Source organism: Zalophus californianus, chromosome 2, assembly GCF_009762305.2.
Source record: "Zalophus californianus isolate mZalCal1 chromosome 2, mZalCal1.pri.v2, whole genome shotgun sequence".
In the NCBI taxonomy this organism is placed as follows: domain Eukaryota; kingdom Metazoa; phylum Chordata; class Mammalia; order Carnivora; family Otariidae; genus Zalophus; species Zalophus californianus.
The window spans coordinates 133,563,330-133,577,635 of NC_045596.1; the positions used below are offsets into that span (position 1 = coordinate 133,563,330).

At 37.8% G+C, this 14,306-nt stretch overlaps 1 protein-coding gene across 3 annotated transcripts; it reads right to left on the bottom strand.

The window, feature by feature from the left end:
* Positions 1 to 493: 493 nt before the first annotated feature.
* Positions 494 to 14,059, bottom strand: PPID (peptidylprolyl isomerase D). 3 transcript variants are annotated; one of them, XM_027597451.2, is made up of 10 exons: positions 13,863 to 14,058; positions 12,448 to 12,588; positions 10,572 to 10,678; positions 8,480 to 8,668; positions 7,447 to 7,569; positions 7,193 to 7,299; positions 5,099 to 5,240; positions 1,821 to 1,907; positions 1,678 to 1,720; positions 494 to 884 (listed from the first exon to the last, which is right to left on the bottom strand). In XM_027597451.2, the coding sequence occupies exons 1-10, from the start codon at positions 13,945 to 13,947 to the stop codon at positions 796 to 798; spliced, it is 1,113 nt and encodes a 370-aa protein (XP_027453252.2). In that variant the 5' UTR covers positions 13,948 to 14,058; the 3' UTR covers positions 494 to 795. The 3 variants fall into 3 exon arrangements, with proteins under 3 accessions (XP_027453252.2, XP_027453251.2, XP_027453253.2); XM_027597450.2 differs by having other exon boundaries at positions 494 to 1,720; XM_027597452.2 differs by lacking the exon at positions 7,447 to 7,569 and having other exon boundaries at positions 494 to 1,720; positions 13,863 to 14,059.
* Positions 14,060 to 14,306: the final 247 nt, after the last annotated feature.

A 14,306-nucleotide genomic window follows, 5' to 3' on the forward strand; every position in this document is an offset into this window, starting at 1 on the left:
ATGAGGTAGCATCTGCTTGCCTCTATAATTCTTCAAAGATTCAGTACCAATAGCAAATACACTACTGGCCTTTAATGTAGATTTGACTTGTCAAATTCAAAACTTCAAATATAAATGTATATTCTATACCAGAGGCTAGCATCCAGCCCACCACTTTTCTCATGAATAGTTTTACTGGAATACACGATGCCCATGGTTTACACACGGCCTGTGGCTACAACTGCAGAAATGAGTAGTTGTGACAGATGACAATGGTCCACAAAGCCTAAAATATTTACTCTCTGGCCCTTTGGAGAAAGAGTGTTGACCCCTGAATATTTTGTAAATAAGTACAAAACACCAGCAAAAACCAACCACGGGGAAATACATCAAAGAATTGAGGGAAACAGTATACAAATTTAAGCTTTAAAGTGTTTATTCAACAAGATGTGTCTTTAGGAGTTTAGAAACAGGTACCGAGTTTAGAATAACAGACACCGTTATTCTTTGTGATTAATGCAGATAGCCATTTAAAAAAAAAAAATCAAACTTCACTGTATTTTGTAACACTGTTTTATTAAGAGTGAACTCTTTTCAGTATTCCTGAACTGTAAACAAAATCAAACTTCACTGTATTTTGTAACACTGTTTTATTAAGAGTGAACTCTTTTCAGTATTCCTGAACTATAAACAATGGGAAACTGAAGTATCAAAGGAAACACATCAGGGATTATATATAACTGACAAAAACCTTTAAATTTTCTTATTGCCTTTATATAACAATCAATGCGTATTTAAGTAAAACTGAACTTCTTACTAGGCAAACATTTTTGCATACGCTGCCTTCTCTTTATCTTTCTGTGCTTTTATCTTCTGTTTGACTTTCAGCAATTCTGCCTGGATAGCTGTAAAATAAACACGTAATAGGGGTTATTTCTCAAAACACCCAAAAAATTAGGATGCCCAACAACTAATGTTTTACACATGATAGTTAATTCTCCCCGTTGATACAACTCTTCTCTGTAAAGTAACTGAGCTCAATTAACAGACTGTTTTACTGACAAAGCAATCCCACAAATACAAAAACCATGAGACATAATTTTAGATTGTCAATTTGAGAGAAGTCTAACTGAATTATGTGTAGATTTGCCTTCTCTCTCCCTATGAGAAGGCAATTAAGTGCCTCCCCTGTTTTACTTTAGCAGTGAGAGACTGAAGATGTATTTTAATATCTAGATCTCGTATCACTATTTGTAGCAGGCGTATTTGAAAAAAACAAACTAATTTTTGTCCTAACTTTCCAAAGCTTTCCTAAAATATACATCCAGTAACTAGAATACTTGTATTATGGCCTCATTCAGCTTAATGAATAGTCCCAGACATTAAACTCATCATAAATACTGTATCTTTTACTGCTGTGCTTTCAACTAGAATTAAAGTAATAGGAACCAGATTTCAAATGATATGAGAGAAAAATATTTGGGTATGGGAGAATCAGTATTCTGAGGAGGAACTAGAATGTAAGCTCTTTTGAGAGCAGGGACCTTGACTTGTTCACTGCCATATGATCAGTACCAATAACAGTCATTATGTAATATCTGTTGAACAAATATCTAAGTGGCAAAGGGTACAATGGTTCATAAAGATACATTCTTAACAGGACAAAATGAACTTTGACCATAAAAATTGCCAACTTACCTTTATCTTCCGGTGCTATCTCCTGAGCTTTCTTAAGATCAGCCTTTAATTGAAAAAAAAAAAAAAACATTTAAAGAAATATTAGATATATGATTTATGAAGGTGATTGTCTAAAAATATTAAAGCTTAGAACAAAATTTTACCAATGCTTGATCGTATTCTTTTAATCCTTGCCATCCTTGAGCTCTACGGTATAATGCTTTGGTATTGGATGGGTCTATTTCAAGAGCCTACAAGAAATTATAAAATTAATATTTTTACCTAAATATTATTAAATATATGTACTAAACTTCAATTTATTGCCGGTCAGCTCCAAATCAACCCTTCACTGCTCTGTGATAATGGAGCTGGATGGACCCTGTAAATTTCTTCTCTCTGCCAGCGGGCACATTAATTTTATCAGTAGAGGGCACCAAAAGGACACAGACGAGAAAAGCTGTTTCTCTTCCAGGTTCCAGTACACTTCTTGCAGGCTCCTGCATTGAGCTTGGTCAACAGCACACAGCAGCTCACTGCAGGCAACTTACCCAAGCACTATAGCGGAGTCCCATAAGTATGGTAGCCAATGAACTTCTCTGCCACCCAATAAGTCACAGCCATCCTCCCTCCCCAGTGAGGTCTGGACCTCAGCCTAGGGGCTGTCATGAGGTGCCTCTTCCTTGGGGGCTCCATCCTAGCCTAGGGGGAGTGACTGTTCCATATATATAAAGCAGATACATATATCTGCTTTCCCATATTCTTTAGAATTCTCTTTATTAGCCATTCCCTCATTATTCCAATACCCTCTTACATACTCTTTTATATTAAACTTTCTCTTTTCAAATTACTATATAGTTTCTATCTCCTGATTGGGCCCTAAATGATAACAGAAAACTTATGAATAAAAAATTTGTTACACTCTTTTACTTAAAACCTACAGGGTTGGGCGCCTGGGTGGCTCAGTCGTTAAGCATCTGCCTTCGGCTCAGGTCATGATCCCGGGGTCCTGGGATCAAACCCCACATCGGGCTCCCTGCTCGGCGGAGAGCCTGCTTCTCCCTCTCCCACTCCCCCTGCTTGTGTTTCCTCTCTCACTGTCTCTCTCTGTCAAGTAAATAAATAAAATCCTACAAAAATCCTCAACAAAAACCTACAGGGTTTTTTAAGGAGTGTGAGTAAAGTTGAATAGGTCTCTCCTTTGAAGAAAATATATTACAAATAATTTTGTTTACTTCACATCTTCTAAAGGTCAATACTAAGATTTTACTGAAAAAGTTGTATTATCTGCCTCTCAAAGGTCAAAAAGAAATCCAGAGTTGGGGCATGTGGCTGGTTCAGTCAGAAGACCATGCGACTCTATGACCTCAATGATATGAGGAATTCTTAATCTCAGGAAACAAACTGAGGGTTGCTGGAGTGGCGGGGGTGTGGGAGGGATGGGGTGGCTGGGTGATAGACATTGGGGAGGGTATGTGCTATGGTAAGTGCTGTGAATTGTGCAAGACTGTTGAATCACAGATCTGTACCTCTGAAACAAGGCAATATATGTTAAGAAAAAAGAAGAAGATAGCAGGAGGGGACGAATGAAGGGGGGGAAATCGGAGGGGGAGACCAACCATGAGAGACAATGGGCTCTGAAAAACACACGGAGGGTTCTAGAGGGGAGGGGGCTGGGGGGATGGGTTAGCCTGGTGATGGGTATTAAAGAGGGCACGTTCTGCGTGGAGCGCTGGGTGTTATGCACAAAACAATGAATCATGGAACACTACATCAAAAACTAATGATGTAATGTATGGTAATTAACATAACAATAAAAATTTTTTAAAAAGAAGACCATGTGATTCGATCTCAGGGTCATGAGTTCGAGCCCCACGTTGGGTGTGGAGCCTACTTAAAAAAAAGAAAGAAATCCAGAGTGAAGACCCATCGTTTCCTTGGTTAAGTTTTTTCCTCTGTTATATGCTCTTTTTTTTTTTTTTTTTAAGATTTTTATTTATTTTCTGACAGAGAGACAGTGAGAGAGGGAACACAAGCAGGGGGAGTGGGAGAGGGAGAAGCAGGCCTCCCAGGGAGCAGGAAGCCCAATGTGGGGCTCGATCCCAGGACCCTGGGATCATGACCTGAGCTGAAGGCAGACACTTAATGACTGAGCCACCCAGGTGCTCCTATATGCTCCCTTCTAAATATATTCTTATCCCTTATTCTAACTATCCTACCAAATTAAGATCTTTTTTTTTTTTTTTTTTTTTTAATTTTAAGTAATCTCGACACCAAACAAGGGGCTAGAACTTACAACCTCAAGATCAAGAGTCACATGCTCGGGCGCCTGGGTGGCTCAGTTGGTTAAGCAACTGCCTTCGGCTCAGGTCATGATCCTGGAGTTCCAGGATCGAGTCCTGCATCGGGCTCCCTGCTCAGCAGGGAGTCTGCTTCTCCCTCTGACCCTAACCCCTCTCATGTGCTCTCTCTCATTCTCTCTCTCAAATAAATAAAATCTTTAAAAAAAAGAAAAAAAAAAAAAAGAGTCACACACTCTACCAACTGAGCCAGCTAGGCGTACCTCATCTCACTGTATTTCTACTTGCTCTGGGCATAGCTGATCTAAGTACATAGCTTAATGTGCAATATACATAAAAATTATTAGAGATGATCTTTCTAAATACACACTTTAGTTTGGAAAATTTTTCAACTGTGCAATAGGGAGAGTATCATAATTGCTCTATGTAAGGAGATAATGCTGCCACCTATCTAGTTTTATCAGTTAGTATTCCTGGATGTCCCCATAAAGACAGGTGACCTTTGTATGTTCCAGTAGTACCCATTCTCTTTATACAAGTCCTGATGACCCTAAATTAAAACAGACTCCCTCCTCAGTCAAACAAAAAGTTCCTTAAGAGTATGAGTCTTTTAATTAAAGCACCTAATCTCTGTTAGGTGCCTAACATGTGCCCAAAACTATGCTAAATGGTTTACATATGTTATATAATCTTTTAACAATCCTGTGAGACAGGATTATTTTCATTTAATATAAAGATGTTAAGACTCTAAAATTAGGACTTAACCAAGATCACAAAGTTAGTGACAGAAGTCTAACAAAAACACCAAGTCTGACTGGCTCTGCAACCCATATTCCAATGCCCTGCACACAATAGGTGCTCAATATGTTCAATGAATAAATGAGCTGATACCTGTGCTCTGAGGAAAAAAGGAACGTATCTTCATAGATACTAAGTTACATAATGTCATCAGTTAAATAAATGGATTAACAGGAAGAACTGAAGGTTCAAAATATTTAGAGAAAAAATGACTTTTAAGTTACGTTTCATCAAGTCTCATTTGGTCCTCTGTAATAAAATATATTACTGTACATAAAATTGCTTTTTTTCAAGTTGATAAATCATAATTCCACTCCTTCAAAAAGTCTGATGTCAAAGAGACTTACCTCCAAACAACTGTCGATTGCTCCCTGCCAATTTGACATCTTCAGTTTACAAGCACCAATATTCAGCACACAGCTTAAAGCTATAGGTTGCAGCTTCAATCTATCTGCTTTCTCAATAACAGCCTTTGAACCTTCCACATATCTGGAGAATACATTAATAAAGGTAGCATATAATGCCACACACAACTTACTCTGCTCCTTCAACTATGGCAAAAAGTGTTAGGTCATTTCTGATATAAAAAGCTCATCAAATGCTAATATTAATATTCTTAATGATCACCATCTTATTTTCCTTTAGAAGATTTTTATTTGTTCCAACTTTTTTCCCCGAAGTGTTCAAAGAAACCAATTTAACAGCATTCCTCAAATCTAAAGATAATTATGCACTACTAACACTTCCCAATTTTTAAAGCTCAGGTCTCCATTATGTACTTTCCAACGTTAAGTATGTTTGGGCCAAGGTTGTCACCGTGGGAGAGAGAATGGAATGAGGCAAGATGAAGAACCTTTGCAGTGTTGATTCTGAACTGTATTTGAATACAGTTCCTGGCTCTGACCACGGAAAAGGGCCCAGAAACAATGGGCACACCTGGCCCTCAGAATATGGTTTCTAAAATCTATCCCCCAATAAAAAGAACCAAGAACCAGGGCTCCTTGGAGAAACTGCTAATACCAGATCTGGAAACAGTTAAGTAAAAGATGAAACTGAAACACCTTGTACCAGAAAGCAAGTGCTCACAGACTAATATGAACATGTCCAAAGGATACAGGAAGAGGGGGCTTCCATTGGACAAATATGGAACCCTTTGAACATCAAAAAGAATGATAATAATAGGTTGAACTTAAAAAAAATCCACAGGTATATAATACTAAAAAGGGGTGGGGAGAAGGAGGAGGCTCTTGTAAACATGAGAATGCCAGAAAATAACTGCAGAATGAAAATATTAGAAAATCAGTTCTGTGACCAGTATAGTAACTGATTCAGGGAAGGATCTTCAATGATGCAAAAACTCACTGAATGAAAGAAAGGTTAGGAACTGGATATTCACACAATCTCACAGGATCACCTCACAAAGTACTTATTTACGAAAGGGAAAAGGTAGCTTTCTGACACAAGCATCTGGCTGACACCACTTTAACCAAGTGCCAAAACTCAAAATAGGCCAAACTGACGTGTGCCTTCAGGATGTGTTATCAAAGGAAATATTCACCACCGATTTAAGTCCTCTTACCAAAATATTTAACCTCAAACTAATCTTGAGGAAGTAATCAAATAAATACAGATGGTATTCAATAAGACAACTGACTTAAGACTCCACAAGATACAAATGACTACAAAAACCTAGTGCAGAGTAGGGACTACTAAAGATAAGAGACTAAAGACATAAAACCAAATGATACAGTGGACTCTGGACTAAAAAAAAAAAAAATTGAAATAATTGTGGAAATTTGAACATGGATTACATATTAGATAATATTGTATCAATGTTATTTTCAGGGTGTTTCAAATGTATCAAGGTTATGTAGAAGCATGTTTTCGTTTCTTAGGAATTACCTGCTCAACTATTTAGGGGTAAAGTGTCATGGTATCTGTAACTTCCTTTCAAAATGATTCTACAAAAACTAAGATAGTAAAAGTTAAAAATAGTGTAAAGAGATAAAGGTACAGGTGTAGGGCGCCTGGGTGGCTCAGTCGTTAAGCATCTGCCTTCAGCTCAGGTCGTGATCCCAGGGTCCTGGGATCGGGCCCTGCATCGGGCTCCCTGCTCCGCGGGAAGCCTGCTTCTCCCTCTCCCACTCCCCCTGCTTGTGTTCCTGCTCTCCCTATCTCTCTCTCTGTCAAATAAATAAATAAAAAATCTTTAAAAAAAAAAAAAAGGTACAGGTGTATTCATATACTGTTCTTTCACCTTTCCTGTATTTTGAAATTTTTCAAAATAAGAAGCTGGAGGAAACAAAAGATGTGAAACTATTTCAACACATCTGGTTATTATGCTGCAAAGTAATTCTGCCAAAAAGACAATAAACAACTCTGAATTTCAGTTTATAATTCAATTTATAAACTCTTAGAATTAATTAAAAATATTTTATTACCTTAAAACTTTTGCATATTTTTTAATGGCCATCTCCCAGTTCTGAGATTTGAAAAAAGTATTTCCAATATTTTTTATATCTTCTGTTATCAGTAAAATTTTATTTACCTGTATTTAAAAATACAAATATGTTGCATTTTAGTAATTAATGTGGTTTAATGCTAGGTTCTATCACTAAGACAGATTGATATGAGAAATTCAAAATTTTAGTACTATTTTTAATAATTAAAATTTGACTAATCTAAAAGTACTCACATCTTTTAAATCTATATCTGCATCCTCAGGGAAGTCTGGATGACTGTCACCAGATCCACCTTTTGGGAATTTGCCCCAATCATTCCCTTCCTTCAATTCTCCGCATTCTGCAATAACGCACAACTGTAAAAATAATCCTAAATTGTAGAGGTCTACTACCATATTAATGAGATTAAAAACCAGAAATCTGGGTTCAAAAGCTATACAGCTGTAAGTCATGTGCAACACTGTCCAAGTCACTTCTCAAATGACAGATTGACAGAAGTCTCATCTATCTGCTCTAATTATAATAATGCCCTTTATATACATTCCAAGTAATACCATGACACTATTTTAGGAAAGTGTTTTACTGCTATTCAGCAGCTCAATAAATAAGAATATGTGGAAAATATTATCATTCTCTATGTAATTTTCTTTAGGTGAGGCATGTCCTTTCAATTCCACTACTGTTTCTTTCATACAATGGTGACAGCCTACCTCCTCCAGGTATTTCAGTTTCCAATCCCCACTCACAGCCCTGCCAGTTAGGTTAGGTAGTTTTGTGGCCACTGTGATTTCACAGACATTTAGAACACAAGGCTCTTTAGAGTTACATAATCTAGTCTAAACCCTAAAGTAATTTATATACGATGGGGAAACATGGCCAGAAAATTTAAATAACAAGATCAAGGCCAAACCACCAGTGAAAGAGCAGAGTCTCAACAGGCTTCTTGGCTTCCTGTCCTCTTCCTACTATGTACTAGTGTACATGCTGATTCAAACTTTTGCAGGTAGAGAAGAGTTAAGAAAGCTACAAAAAAAAAAAAAAAAATCACCAAAATTGAAGTGGAAATAATAAAAATCTCTTTTTAAACTACCCTAATGTTATCCTTCCCACTGTAGAAAAGTTTCAAGAAAAAGTGAAAGGTCTAGGCTTCTATGCCAAAGTCATCTTAACATTTTCCCAGTTAATAATCATCTGATCCTTTTACTTACATCTCTTTAAGACAGTAATTAAAATAACAAGTGTATTTCACTGTAACTTTTTACTTACTTTGGCAGGTTTGTCACGTTTCACTTCTACATTTTCCAGTATCCTTGCCACACCCATTCCTTGAATTACTTGGCCAAATACCACATGTTTCCCATCCAAGTGAGGAGTCTGGACTGTTGTGATAAAGAACTGAGAACCATTTGTATTGCAGCCTGCATTTGCCATGCTCAATAAACCTTCCTGATCATGCTGTAGAAATACAAATCAGGAAAAGAAAACCGAGGTTAGAGGTCCTAGTCTGAACTGTTCTTTCACTGACCATTCACAGAAAACTAGGGCAGGCTGTAATATCGTTTAGAGCAAACAATGTAGTGTTATTTTGTATAAATTGCAACCTTTAATTCACAAACATGGGGTACTTAATCACTTTTTAGACTTTAAAAAAAAACCTTATGAAACCAAATAAAATAACAATTTAGATTTCTAAATTGGCCATTTTGAGAACAGGCTTATATCTCAACTTTAAGACAAAGATGCTGCATTAAGGAAATCTAATGATTATACTTTGTCCTTTTTTATAATGAATGTTCTCTTTTCTGAGAAGAACTCAATAGTCTTCCCATTTTTAGGGGCCTACGCTAGGATTCTTCCTTTACACATCAATAAACTGGGAACAGTGATGGGATATTCAATTTAGACAAGACATTCCTTAAGTACTTTCCTAATCTCAAAGTAATCCAAACATTATGGCTTTCATCCCCGGTGAATCTTCAGAGAACCATTCTTCAGAGAATGACCTAAAGAAACTGCTGCATACATCCTGAAATCAAATTTCTACTTGGCATCAACCTGTTCAAAAGTGCTGTGAAACCAGATTTCTTCACCTTTCCACTTTATCCTTAGGCTTTCTAAATTATTCGTTGTTGGGCCATGCATTGTACTCTCATGTTAGTCTTCCCACTGAAAATGCCTTTTACCCCTGCAACCCAAAAAATTCAGCTTTCAGGGCTACCAAGTTTGCAGAAGGCAAAAGCTATGTCCTTTCTTTTGATCAAAGCAATCCCATAATCTTAGTTTTCATCCTTCAGAGGCAGCTTCCCTTTTTCCTTTCCAAAAGTTTGGTGCTTTTCCCATAATAACAAATAGAATATTAACTTTATTTTCTCAGCCTCCTATTGTCTTTGTCTTTACTTACTTATATCCCTCATTCAAACTGGAATCTATGTTTTAGTTCCTGTCTAACCAAGTCTTGGCCACCCTGCAAAGCCCAGCTTAAGTACCCATTCCTCTTCAATATCTTCCCTCATAGTTTGAAATATATAAATCATCTCTTTCTCCTATAATATATACAGAAAGTCTCAATCAATTTAGCATTTATTTGCCCATTATTATATTATTCTCCTGTTGTCCCATGTGTTTTAATCTTGTCTTCCCCATAAATATCATAAATTCCTTGTTATCAAGGCTATTTATTTTTATAAACTCCTTGGTGCCAGTGACAGTACTAAATACATAATAGCTGCAGCCAATAAATACTGTTTAAAAGACTGATGACATTTTCTTTTCAAAATATCCTAATTACCTTGCTCATATTCCTCATTTCCAAAGATATTACTCTACTTTTGTACTTACATGTTCATTCTTACAACTTGAATGATGCAATATACCCGATTACATCTTGGGACAATGAATATAAGAAGGCAAAGGCACCACTAATGTCCTTTAGGAGCTTGGACATTAACCATATCCGCTACTTTGCAAATCCCCTGACATCCTGGATATTAGCGATGGTTTTGTTGCTCTTCAAATTCAAGCATAAAAATGCACAAGTTACCATCCTTCTGATAATGAGAACATTCTTCCTGGAAACAATTTGCCATATGGTGGTTGCTCTTAAAAACTCATTGGCTTTAGTGAAGTATGTAAACCTGGATCACACTGACATAACCATTGTATTTTTGCCAAATAAAATTAGTGGATGAAATTTTTGTATGTTAAAGAGCATGTTCACAAATATGGTATCTTTTACAAGAAAAGGAGAATCTATGCACACTTGAGACATTTATTGGTGTCTTAATCCAACTAGTATCCCAGACCAGACACATAACAACCTTTATTATTAGCAATAAACACTTACTTTTGCCTACTTTACCTTATAATAGAAATTTTCATCTTCAAATTTTTCACCATAAATACTTTCTCCACCTGTCCCATTTTGATTTGAGAAGTCTCCACCCTGAATCATAAATTTCTTAACAACTACAGAAAAGGAAAATAACTATTAGAAACTAAAATATGGATGACTACAGCAATGTTAACTAATGAACATGTAGTAAGAAAGAAACTTCCTAAAACATGACTCTGGTCATACCACTCTCCTGTCTTTCCCCACCCATCCCCGTAACTCCAAACTCTTAAAAGGCTTTTCATAGCCTGGGTCCAAACTACTTTTACTGACTAATCACTCACTAATACTCTAAGAATTAGTTCAAATGGTACCTCCCTTATATAACTGTCACTGAGACCCCAAAGTTGGATCTCATAATTTTTCTCCCACAATATCTTGACTCTACCTCCACTTTATAACATTCATAACGTGTATCGTAATGATCTGTCTCTTCCAGGAAACATTAATTCCTTGGGTGCAGCAACTGTTTTTCCTTGTGTATATGGCTAGACATGTGTTACTCACTGATGTCTACTAGGAAAGACCAATTATTCCCAGTAGATTTGTTATACCATAATGGGAGTACTTCAGCAAGTATTATCACTTGGTGTCAAAGGTTCCCAAGACCACTCTCATGTTCAGAAATTTCCTAGGATTCATGGGACTCAGCATTTGGTTGTATTACAGCAATAAAGGACAGACACAGAGCTAGTCGATAAAAGATAAAGATACAACAGAGTCTGGAGAAATCTATGTGCTTCCTTATACTCTCTCCCTCCCATGAAAGGTCAGAGAGCACATTCTTCCCCCAGCAAAAAAAAAAATGCTGCAACATATGCACAATGTTGTTGCCCAGGTAAGCCCAAGGTTTTTAACCAGGCCAGATCATGCAGTTACTCTCTACCTAGCATGTACCAAAATTTCAGACTCCCAAAAGGAAAACAGGTGTTTAGCATAAATCAAAGTGTTTGTAAAATAATCCAGGCACAGTAAACCATCTTTATGATTCAGGGACTGGTTCCAGTGCCAAGTTCCTAAACTCCAACTAATGTCCAGGCTGCAAGCAAACCTTTCCAAGGAGAGCAGTCTCAGGCCTGCTATGTCAACTCTTTTCCAAATACTACACTCTACAGTATATTTTAGTATTTTATTAAACATGAATGTAAATCAACAGTTTAAACATTTTAAAATCAATGTTAGTTTTTTCTTAAGTTGCTTTTAATAAACTACTCAAGATTATACTTTAACATACTTATTCATTAAACAAATATTTATTGAGTACCCACTCAATAACTATACTATATGCTGAAAACAAGATGGTGAAAAGATAAGTTCCTGAATTCATGGAACATACAGTCCATTAGGGGAAGCATCAAATAATCACTAAACAAAGGTATGATTAAAAAGTGTGATAAGCATTGTGAAATGTCATTTTTTAATTAAATATCACACCAAGACACGGAATCTTTTAAATCGGCTACAGCCTTCCCAAGCAATCCTGCCCAAGTGGTAGTTAGAACTTTTTTGCCACCAGGCAGTCAAACTATCTAAAGTCTGCTTCTTTATCATGGCACACCCTTTTTTCTCAATCTAATCCCAGTGGAGTGAAGAGCTAGGGCACTGGTGAAGCTAGGTAGTCCATTTCTCTATAAGTAAACTTTAGTACCCTCTCATATATTTCCACTGTTCACAGCCCAACCTTTATGAAATTGAGCTACTGCCTCAGATGTTAGAGCATTCTCCTGAAACTAAAAGTAATTCTTAATTTTCACTCTTTACTTCCCTTTACTTAGGATTTTCTTCCCTAATTGCTACAGAACAGAATTATTTATAAGAATCAGATTAAAAAATTTACACATACTTCGATGGAAAGGGCATCCTTTGAAATGGAGAGGTTTCCCAGTGGTGGGTCCAATGCCTTTTTCTCCTGTACACAATGCACGAAAATTTTCTGCAGTTTTGGGTACAATATCTGCAAACAATTCTAAGACAATTCGACCAACTAAAAGAAAAAAATGAAAACATGTCAGTATGCAAAACAAGTAACTAAATAAGCAAATGATAAAAGGATGGTTGGCGAAAGTATAGTGACTGAGATACCAAGTTCTCTTTTTTGGTCATTTTTCTAAATATTCAAAATTAGTCTAATGTTAAGTGTCACGTATCTAGATGAATTTGAAACAATCATTTTTCTACATGTTAACAAAGGATCAAAAACAGAGCCAGCAGATTAGGACCATATAAGGGACACCATGAAGTACAAATGGTTTTAAATTTTGAGTAATTTCTTCTACTTGTACTCAGCAATTCCAACCACCAAGTAACCAATAGGAGAAAATCAAATATCCTCTGAGTGGTCGGGTTGGCTGAGTTTTAAGTATAGCTGTAGCCTTTGTGCTCTATGGAAACTCCCTAGTGCAGCCGCTGAAGCAAAAGAGGAAAAAGTTCCCATTTTAGACAACTCCTAGGGCAGGTAAAAACAAACCTCGCACTAATTTCAAAACAAAATAAATATATATGTTTATGTTTATTATATAAATACATGTGTGTGTCCATAATCAGCCAAGGGAGTCGCTGAATCCTGATGTGTCCGTTTGCATTCACACAGACCAGCTAACAATTCTAACCTGTTCTAGAAAAAGAGTATTTCAGTTACAAAGCAATACGCTAATTCACAAGACCTCCGGAGCTCCCGAAGTGCTTTCGTAGCCTACGCAACCACATTGCTACACTGAGCTCATTTTCCCCAATGCCAACACGAGAAACAAACATTCGCCAATCTGACGGGACCTCTAAGTTAAAAACTGATAATAAGAAAAATCAACCAGCAAAAGTCGCTTTAATTTACAAACAATCTGGCAACTGCTGGTATATCTCGGGTGGCAGAAGACACGGCGTGACCGGAACCCAACAAACACATTATCAGTTTTCTGAAGGTCCCACTGCAAACATAAAATAATCTTATTTTATGCCTGCTTGATAGTGAAAGGTGGCGAGGAGGTACAACCAAATCAGGAGGCAAACCTAACGGCCCCCACAATCCCGAAACCAAAAATTTCCAGAAACTTCCGCACGACCGATGGCCTTGGTACAAGGGCGCTCGCTCGACCCAGCCTTGGAAGCCTGGATATGTTCCAGCAGTCCAGTCTGGGCAGCCGTCCCCTCCGCACCACAGAGCAGCCCCTGGCCTGAACGGCACGCCACCGTCGGAATCCCCCGAATCCCGGGAAGCATAGCTTCCTCGGGGCCATTCCGCAAGTATCAGACTCCGCTTACCTCGCTCCCCTCCGATGTCCACATCAAAGAAGACTCTGGGGTTACTGGGGTTGGAGGGCTTAGTTCGAGGGGACGGGTGCGACATTTTGAATTGCAGATACGCTTGGGAACGAACTCAAATAACCTCGTGGACGACCGGCAGCTCAACCCAAAAGCGACTTTCTCCACGAAGATCTGTCGGCGGCGCTGACGAGCCACTTCCGGCGTGAGGTCCGGAAGCCGCGCCCCGACTTCCGGCGCCGACTTCCGTCGGCGTCTCCGCGTAGTTGACCTGGCATCGGCTCTCCGTAGTTTTCTGTACTTCTGTCTTTCTGTTCTTCCTCTCTTCTCGTGTGCTGAAGTTGCAGCCCCAGTCCTTTTTATTCTTTTTTGCGTGTTTCATCGCTTTTCCTACTGTGATAGTATAGAAGAGCTTTGGAGACAGTCCTCTCCATTCCAGCCTCA

What these genes read in the sequence shown, in the direction of transcription:
- PPID (XM_027597450.2), bottom strand. Translation starts at nt 13,947, where the DNA reads ATGTCGCACCCGTCCCCTCGAACTAAGCCCTCCAACCCCAGTAACCCC. An exon ending in AGGATGCCCTTTCCATCGAA is followed by an intron (nt 10,679 to 12,447) that starts GTATGTGTAAAT and finishes CCTTTTCTGTAG; the next exon opens with TTGTTAAGAAATTTATGATT. An exon ending in CAATCGACAGTTGTTTGGAG is followed by an intron (nt 1,908 to 5,098) that starts GTAAGTCTCTTT and finishes AATTTCTTGTAG; the next exon opens with GCTCTTGAAATAGACCCATC.